Source organism: Phytophthora ramorum (genome assembly GCF_020800215.1).
Source record: "Phytophthora ramorum isolate Pr-102 chromosome Unknown Phyram_PR-102_s0001, whole genome shotgun sequence".
NCBI classification, from domain to species: Eukaryota; Oomycota; class Peronosporomycetes; order Peronosporales; family Peronosporaceae; genus Phytophthora; species Phytophthora ramorum.
The window spans coordinates 3,080,709-3,089,865 of NW_027150647.1; the positions used below are offsets into that span (position 1 = coordinate 3,080,709).

The 9,157-nt window shown below is 56.4% G+C and overlaps 4 protein-coding genes across 4 annotated transcripts; 1 reads left to right on the top strand and 3 right to left on the bottom strand.

Moving 5' to 3' along the window:
* Positions 1 to 58: 58 nt before the first annotated feature.
* KRP23_731 (uncharacterized protein) lies at positions 59 to 1,081 on the bottom strand (the record flags this gene model as incomplete). Its single annotated transcript, XM_067892376.1, has 1 exon — positions 59 to 1,081. One exon carries the CDS (start codon positions 1,079 to 1,081, stop codon positions 59 to 61), a length of 1,023 nt encoding a protein of 340 aa, XP_067751294.1.
* A 583-nt stretch (positions 1,082 to 1,664) lies between these two features.
* On the bottom strand, positions 1,665 to 5,534 carry KRP23_732 (Rab-like protein 6; the record flags this gene model as incomplete). The annotated part of the gene is made up of 1 exon (XM_067892389.1): positions 1,665 to 5,534. One exon carries the CDS (start codon positions 5,532 to 5,534, stop codon positions 1,665 to 1,667), a length of 3,870 nt encoding a protein of 1,289 aa, XP_067751295.1.
* Positions 5,535 to 5,761: 227 nt separating this feature from the next.
* On the top strand, positions 5,762 to 6,319 carry KRP23_733 (uncharacterized protein; the record flags this gene model as incomplete). The annotated part of the gene is made up of 1 exon (XM_067892400.1): positions 5,762 to 6,319. One exon carries the CDS (start codon positions 5,762 to 5,764, stop codon positions 6,317 to 6,319), a length of 558 nt encoding a protein of 185 aa, XP_067751296.1.
* A 558-nt stretch (positions 6,320 to 6,877) lies between these two features.
* KRP23_734 (Glutamate carboxypeptidase 2) lies at positions 6,878 to 9,157 on the bottom strand (the record flags this gene model as incomplete). Its single annotated transcript, XM_067892411.1, has 1 exon — positions 6,878 to 9,157. One exon carries the CDS (start codon positions 9,155 to 9,157, stop codon positions 6,878 to 6,880), a length of 2,280 nt encoding a protein of 759 aa, XP_067751297.1.

Genomic DNA, 9,157 nt, shown 5'->3' on the forward strand with positions numbered 1-9,157 from the left:
CGCTTGCTGTGGTCAATATACACTTCTGTTTGCCTTATTCGGTGCTAGTTTCGCGTAGTTACAGTACTGAGTTCTCGAGCTGGTTCATGTCCTCCTCGATGTTGCTGTCCAGTTTGAGGTGGCCGTGCTTGGTCATGAGCGAGGCCTCCAGCAGCTTCATGGCCACGAAGGGGTTCTGCGCCATCTCGAGCATGCTATTGCAGAAGTCCACCTGCGACTCGTGCTGGAAGATGCGGCCGTGGTTGAAGTGGAACACCTTGTCGTACTGTATGGCGTACTCCTTGCCAATTAGCTGCTGCGCGAGCTCTTCGTCCTCGATGATGCGCGGGAACAACATCTCCAGCGTCGCGCGGCTCACGCGGAAGCGCGCCACAGCTTTGGCCAAGACCTGAATAGATCCGTCCTTCGACAAGTTTTCGTTGATGACGATAATGTCGTGCACGAACACGCGCATGGACGCATGGCCCTCCGTGCAGGCCTTGTACTGGTGGAGGAACAAGTCGACGCCCTGGAATTCAGTGCAGATGACGTCCTTCCGCATGATTCCTCGAAGAAATGTCTCGGCCTGTCTGGACTGCGCCGGGTAGCCCACGGGGTCAAAGCCGTTGGAGAAGTGCACGTAGAAATCCTTGGTGGTGTTGATGGCGTTGGCCACCGCATTGGTGCGCGCATTGACCAGCGCCGAGTCCAGCAGCAGCCGCCGCCGCTGCAGCGTCTCGATCTCCATCTCCATGGCCAGCACCTCGTCCCGTAAAATTAGTGTTCCTTGCTGCTCCATCTCTTCCTCCTCCTGGTTATCCACTTCGCCTCCTTCTTCACCGTCGCTGTCGTCTTCAACCTCCGGCTCGATCTCCTGCTTCTGCTTCCGCTGCGCGCGGCGCGTCGCCGCCTTGGCCTCTCGCCTGACAGTCTTGCAGTTGCGTGTCCGTCCTCGCAGTCGGCGGGGTCCAATCAGTCCGGCGGCGTTATTTGCCCTGAGTGTCAGCGTCGTGGTCGCTGCTGCGGCTGCGTCGTCCCCGTTGCGAGGCATCCAGGACCGGCGCCGACGGTACGCCGCCTCGCTCTGGAACAGCATGTGCATGCTGCCAAGCGGTCTGTATCGTTACGTGACCGGGCTGGGACGCGGTGGGCGGAAAAACCGAAAGTGGTGCGCGTACATGTAGTAAGAACTCGATGGTCGTTAAATCTGCGATCGACCGGTTGCCGCTCGTATTAGCTTGTTGAAGTGATTGCAGAGATAGTTCCCCTTTGTTGACAGAGCAAATCTGCTCGGATGAAGCAAGGTGAGCGGCACTTGACGTTTCACAAACCGGCACGATCTGCAAACATCAGGAACGGCCTGTTTACCTTGTCGAGCACAAGTGTTTTTGGCTCCGAACCTGCGTTAACAGCAAATGCAATGTAGTTTCGCGACTGCAAACGTGTTCAGCCAATTGACACTCCCAATGCGCCCCATCCTCACAAAAATCACCAGGTCAGCTCGCCGGGGCCAGAACCTTGATTAAAATTAATGGCCAGCCCGGCGACACACTCGACTGCACACCTCGCTGGCCAGAAGACTGCCGGCGCGAGGACCTCCAGGCGACTTGCTCTATATACGGTAACTTGGCCTGCACAATCTGCTGCTTTAATAAGCCAAACGCCTATCATTGCTCTGTCCCATTTCAAGCGAGGTCGTCCTCCACATGAGGACGCCGTTTCTTCGAGCGAGCGCTCGAACCAGACTTCCGACTGCTCTTCTTGGCCGGTTTCTCTTTCCCGTCGTCGCCTTCCCGTTTCTTGTGTTTGTGCTCCTTGTGTTTGTGTCTGTGCCTCCTCTTCGACGAGCTGGACGCTGCGTCGTCGTCGTCTGCCGTCGCCGGAGCGGATGGAATCATACGCATAGCCTCCTCTTGCGCCTTGCGGATGGCCTCCATCACACCGGATGACCCAAATGAAGACTCGGCCGCAGCAACGCCATTGAAAGGAGCAGCAAAAGGATCGTTTACCATCCCCGCAGTATCGAGCGCCGCATTCAGCTGACGCAGGTCTTCCTTTTGCTGACGCCTTCGCTCAGACCTGCTCTTCTTGCTGATGTTGTAGCTCGCAAACCGATCCTGTTCTTCTTCTTCATCATCGCTGTCATCGCTTGACTCCACCATTGCTCTCCTGTCGTTTTGGCGTGACTGCTTGGCTCCCCCTGAAGGCGCAGCGTAGCTTGGTGGAGCATTTTCCGAATCACTATCACTTTCATTCAAAAACGCCTCGAGGTCATTGCTTGGAACGACGGCCGTGAAATCAGGAGTCAACGCTGAAATTGACGAGGACTTGACGGGTGATTCTTGAAGATCTGACAACTGCAGAGCTGTGGTCTCTATCTTGGTGCTACCGCTTCCATTCCCGTAACCCTGGGGCACTCCCATGCTTTGGTGCACAGGTGATATCGGCGCCGCATCCTGGCTTGGCATTGGTAATGATGCTTGGAGTACTGACAACGAAAGGAGATCACCTGATTCCTCAAGATTTCTCCTGTGGAAATGCCCCATTCCTTCTGGACTTTGGCTTACAGGGCTGTGCGTTCCCACCGAAGCCGACAACACCGCAGCAGACGATGAAGATGACTCAGGAATAGGCAAGGACGCCTGAAGAGACGTCAACGACAACCCTGCCGCAGCATCTCTATTGCCATCGTCACTCTCTTCATCACTCATTAGGATTTCTGGACGATGGTGCACTGGACTGGGGTGTTGAGGAATTTGCGATACTGCTTCCTCCGCTACTGGCATTTCATTTTGAATCGGCGCATCATCGCCTTCTTCGTCACCATCATTACTGTCATCAGCGAGGAATGTCTTCAATTCGTCTGAGGTGGCACCAAGTCCACCGTTCTCACGGCCAGTCGCTGGGAAGACGTCCTCCTTTTCAGCAGATTCGTTGACCCGATCATTCGAGGGAACACGGACGACCTCCTCCGGGTCATCGTACGAGTCTGAATCCGCGTCGTTCAGCACGACTTCATGCGCCATATCAGGCTGAATAGATGACTCAATGTCCTCAGCGGAGGATCCGTCGTCAATCATTTCTTCAGTTTCGCTCGGTGGAAGAGATACATCACCATCAGCGTCCTTACTGGGAGAAAACGCGCTATCCGAGTTTTTCGGGCTCGCTTGTTTGGTGATTTCCTTTGCGTCTTCTTGTTTATCGAGTCCCATCGGTCCGTTAGCGTCTTCCGCACCCGTCAATTCAGGTTCCTCACTCGAGGACGATTCTTGCTTAATTTCGCTTTCATCTTGAGACAATGATGAACTCGTTTCCGGCTGTGGTGCTGCAGTAGAGATGCTGTTCTTGTTTCTGGGACTTGAATGGCGGATTGGAGATGCCAAAGGTGACGTGGGAGGAGCCATGGGAGGAGTTGGGCTAACAACGACAGTAGACATACTCGAGGAGCTAGACTGCTTCTGTTTTGGCGCGGCATCGTCATGTACGTCCTTCACAGGGCTGCTTGGTTGCTGTCGTGCTGGGGACCCTGGCCTGCTTCTTTGGTTCGGGCGAGACGACGATGTCGGCGGGTGCGGAGACGACGCTGGTGGTCTTGGCACTTGCTGGTCTGTAGCACTTGCCTGTTTAGTGGCTGTACGGCGTGGGGAGCTCTTTTGAGATCTCTTCCCCTTTCTTTTCCTCTGTTCTCCCGCAGTTCCGCTTCCGTCCGAGTCAGAAGAATCCGAGTCAATGAAGCGTTGTTTGTGGTAAACGCCACTAATATTTGTTTTCATCGCGCCGTCAGCGGGTGCCACAACAACATCTTCATCATACTCGTCCACGTCCTCATCGCTTTCATCCTCGGAGTAAAAGTGATCCAGGTCGCTTGTGCGTGTTTTCGGTACTTGGAAGTCCTCAAGATGGATTACCTCTTCCTCTGATGCCTTTCGGGAGCGGCCCGAGGTGGCATTAGCTGTAGCAGACGCTTTGCTGTTCCGTACTACGAGCGGCACAGTCTTATCCTCACTTCTTGTGGCAGTGTCTTTCACCACGTCGTCTGGAATGGATGTCACGCTCTCCTTGTGCTCGAACATTAAAGGTGTCGCTGCTTGAATAACAGCACTGCTGCTTCGTGCGGGTAAATCCTCCGTGTCCAGAGCTTCCTCCACCTCTTTCCCCTTTTGTTTAACTTCGGTGTCGATGGTAAGCGTGGTAGGAGCTGCAGCAGACTTTGTCGGAGGCGTCGCAGCGCCATTTTCTTTACGTACCACGCTGACGTCGTCATCTGTGGCAACTTGTGATGCAGCTTCTCCAGTGATGGACTTTGCATCATCTGCCACGCTCGAACCTTCTCTGTGTGGTAGCCTCACGGCACCGCTTCGCGATGAAGCTGGCGGTGTGTTGCCAGAACCCCGTCGTCCTGTTCGTATATCCGAGCCTGTAGCTCTAATATGGTCGACATAATCTGCGTAGCGCTGTTCGCTAATCGCGGCTTGCACATCATGCTTTAGGTGTGCGAACTCACCCTCCACAATCCGCATCTGCTGCCTGATCGTCGCCAACTTCAGCTGCAAGAACGGGATGCCAAAGTACTGATGCAGCGACTTGAGACCATAGCAATTTAGCAGCGAGCACTCGAAATACAGCAGCTCCATTGGTCGTCTCCATTGCTGGTGCTGCGGCCTGTCGGTCGATCCATACAGCAGTTCCTGGATATCTTCCTTGAAAATCTTCCTCTGCGCTCCTTGATCTCTAAAGTTGCCCAGTACCAGCGTCGGAATGTGCACCGGCACATTGTCCAACTGCTGCTTGACATACTCCAGCGTATCCCACCTGGTAATATCCAGCAAGAATATCACACCATGGGCTTCATGGTACACATCCACTGTCGAGGCGTCCACAATAGCGACCGAGTGGGTCCCGTTCTGCATAACAGCTGCAGCGGCCACAGCAGCAGCCGAAGCCTCCGCCGATAAACTCCCTCCCCTCTGTAGTCCTCCATGCTCCACAGGCCTGGAGCTGCCTCCTCCAGCAGCATTTTGAGACCCCGCAGATCCTTCTCCCTCCTCTCCGTCACCTGCTACCGGCACGAATCCTCTGTCCACGACGTCCCAAACTTCACATTTGACATTTTCCTCGAGATTTTGGCGGAAACTCCAGTTAATTGTAGCCGATTGAAGCTGCGGCGTGGACTGGTGTGTTTCTGGGATAGGCTCGCCCTTAAGCCGCTGGAATAGCGACGTCTTGCCTGTCCCTTTGGCGCCGCGGATCAGTAGCTTGAGGTTGTACGTGATGCCCCCCCGCACGCGGCGGCGGATGGCTTTGTCCATGCGCTGGATCGTGCGCTCCTTTTTAGGGTTTGCAGTAGGGTTTCCTCCGAGACTTCCGCTGCTGCTGGTGCGCCGCTGGGCGGGAGCGGGAGGAGCCACGGAGGGCGACGGTGAGCGAGCGTTGAAACTGTGTGCACGGCGGGAGAAGCCTCCCGTGGGCGTAGAGGGCGTGGAGGGCTGCACGACGCCCGAGTTCTGCGGACTGAGGTCGTCCGTGCCCGTGGGGCGACTCACCTCGTTGCCCATTATTGCTTGGTTGCACTTTTGAGTTTGGATGCGGAATGCGGTTGTCACTGAACAAGAGGGAGTCGAATGAGTGATGTCTAGAGTGACGGGTTTGTGTGGTGCACATTGCGTTCGTGTTGGGGACACCAACTGCACTTCAACTTGGATCCGGAATCTGGTGCCATCACTCGTCCGGCAACCTTGCCGCAGTGTGGAATTTGCAGTCTAGAGCACAAGTGAGGTGCGTAATGACTAAAGGGAAAGTGACGTTGGGGCAGCTGGAGAGACTAAGTGCCGAGGGCAGGAAGGACGAGCTCAAGGCCGCCTTGACGCACTGCCGCTTCGACGATCTGCGCAAGTTTCTCAACACGCTGGACGTCAAAGTTCGCAGCAAGCAGTACGCGGCCTATCGCAGCAAGGAAGACCACGTGGAGTTGCTGATTCAAGTGCTGGAGAAGAGGACCACCGGCGAGGTGGAGATTGAAGCTGAAGTCCCCCCGCAGCCTGAGGAAGTCGAAGAAGCAGAAGAGGACTTTGCCTGCACCGAGGAAGACCCAGAGCTGGAGCAGAGCCAGCGCAGAACTGTGAACGGACTCGGAGCGTTTAGTGATGTGGGTGCGGCTACTTCTTCTAGCAAGGATACTGAGCGGGTGTTCCTGGTTCAGTGCATCAACGTCACGAGCGACGTGCTAACGAACGTGGCGAGCAAGAAGGAGCAGGTACCGGACCTTAAGCGGGCGCTGACTTGTGAGCTGGCGTACTATGTGAAACGCTTGAAGCGTATCCAGGACGGCGAAGAGGAATGAGAGCAGTGAACTTTGGGTTAACGTATAGTAAGGCAACGAATTCGTATGGCAGTCAATTTCACTTCGTTCAGGCGCCCATCCATCTTGCTTCTGCAAAGTTTGCGCACCACAATCTAGCCAAGTCAATGTCCTGTGCCGAGAAGTCCTGATGAATCGTTTGCTTCTTGACGCCTTCTTCCGACTTGATGGCTTGCCAGGTTTCATGGGAACAAACTTGCAAGTGTTACTACAAGTAGTAGCTTCGTGAAAGGAAAGAAGCTTCTACAGTAGTCTGCTTGGTTATTACAGTAAAGACGTTGGGAGAGGTCGGAAGGGATCCCAGCCTGGCTGCTTCCACATTAGTGATTCGACACGCCAAAATGAAGGACGAACTCAGTTCACCTCCCGAGTATCCTAGACAGAAGGCATCGGAGCAGTCTAGAGCGATCGTCACATGCCTCGTTGGGAGTATTCCAATGCGAGGCTGCTCCTAATACACCGTTCGCAACGATAAAGTCTTTAGCGTTGAATTCATTACTTCAACAAGCCGTTGTGTATTTCAACTGTGCTTGTGGTTAACTAAACGACGACCAGGAAATTGGCCGCGTCGGTGACGATGCGAGCAACATCGTCCACGTGTTCTTGAGTGGTGGAGCTGTTGTCGCCGAACGCCACGCAGTCCGAGATGCCAGGGAAGGCAGTGCCCAGGTAGCCCTCGTAGAACCCCGGGCCGAAGATCACGTGCTTGTACCACGGACGGTGGGGCAGGCCTGCCTCGTCGATGAGGTGGCGCTCGAGCAGCACCAGCTTCTCGTTCCACCCGCGCAGCAATTCTTCACTACTGCTGTCATCGGCCTCGAACTGCTGGATGTGGGCGTGGAAGGTGTTTGCGTTGTCACTAAAGCTCGCAATGGCCGTATACAGCGCCGTGAAGTCCACGCTGCGGCTCAAGGCCGAAATCTTCTCCTCGAAACCAGCAAGGTCCTCCTTCATCACGAGGCCGTACGTAGTGAAGTCGAAGGGCACAACAACGTCGTTTGCGAGACGCATGGTCATGAGCCCCCACCACTGAGCCATGTTGGCGTGCGTCGCGTAGTGCGGGTCGCCCAGAGTCTCCATGTACATGAGACTGTCCATGTTGCTGTGGTAGGTGCCGTACACTGCGCCGTTGAGCGTGAAGCCCAGGTTCGCCGAGATCACACCCAAGTGCTGGTAGAAAGCAGTGAAGTCCGAGCCAGAGCCCATGAACTGGATCAGGTGGTCCGGCGCCAGCGTGCCGTCGTACACGCCGTAAATCTGCGAGCGGTGACGTGTCGTCTGTGCCACCCACTGCTCGTACAAGCTGTCACCAGGTTCGTTGCGGTTGTCCCCCTTGCCGAAAAACTCGTTAGGAGGCACGGCCTTGGCCGTGTCTTCGATGAACTTGGCAATCGAGGGAGTCCCCATGGCAAGAGCGAGCGGACCCACGACGTTGTCGACGTTGATGTACGCGACAGCTTTCTGCTTGAGCTCCTCCGCACGCTCTTCGGCAAACTCCGTGCTACCAAGCAGACCGAACTCTTCGCCATCCCAGGAGCCCAGGACAATGGTACGGCGCGGTTTCCAGCCCTGATTCAGCAGCTCACCCAGACCACGGGCGATCTCGAGCATGACAGCCGAGCCACTGCTCGGGTCCACAGCACCGCACACCCAGGCGTCACGGTGGTTGCCAATGAGAACCTGCTGGTCGGGCTCAATGGAGCCCTCGATCGTACCGATGACGTCCCAGATCGGGCCGACCTTGTTGTCCATGAGCACGTCCAGGTTCAGCACAAGCGATTCATCGTCACCAAGGCGGTAGCCTTCGGGGAACGTGAGTCCCCCCTGCCAGGCCTCAGGCGCCTTCTGTCCGCCAATTGAGCGCAAGATGATGTCTGCCTGCTCGTAGGACAGTGGCAGAGCCGGAATATGCGGAATGCTGTCGACGTCCTCGTACTTCAGCTGCGGAGCTCCAAGCACCGAGGCCCAGCCTGGCGTCAACGGGTCACCCGATGCCAACGACAGGTACTGCAGTGAGCCACGCTGGAAGGAGCCCTTGGGGCGATAGATGCCCTCTGGGTAAACTGGTCCCTGCACGAACCCGTCCTCGTTCGGGTCCGAGTAAATGATCACCGCGGCCATGCCGTGCTGCTCAGCCAGCGCGACCTTGAGTCCACGGAAGTTGCGTCCGTAGCGCACCAGCGCAATCTTGCCCGCCAGAGTCACGTTGTTGCTGACCAGCCAGTCGAAGTCGGCCTGGGTGCCGTAGTTTACGTACACGACCGACGCCGTGACATTGCCCGAGTCCGAGTACGCCAGGTACGGAGGCAGTGCGTCCGGGTTGTTGGTGCACGCGTCATTGGGCACCGACGTCTCGGTCAGGTTGAGTTCGTACACGCTCTGCTCGGGCGATACGATGGCCAGACGACGGTGGATCGGGTACGACAGCAGCGTGTAGTACTCCTTGATCTCGGCCTTGAGTCCGAAGGCCGTGAACTGCTCCGCAGTGTACACCGCCGTCTTGTAGTCTTGCTCCGTGCCGCACGTGTGCGGGACGCTGGCGTACGAGTGCAGGAACTCGCGGAGCTTCTCGGGCTGGACACCGTCGATGAAGCTGCGCTCGGAAGCAGTCAACACAGCCGCATCACGTTCAGTGGAGACCTGCTTGCTAGCCGGCGTCGACGGACTCTGGAACAACAGGAAGCCGCCCACAACCACGAGCAGGACGGCGACCACACCACCGACACGAACGCCGGTCGAGGACAAGGCCTTCTTCCAGCGGTTTTCAGACGGCCGGGGCGACGGATCCGACGCGCCAAAGGTGCCGTACGCTTCAGCCAT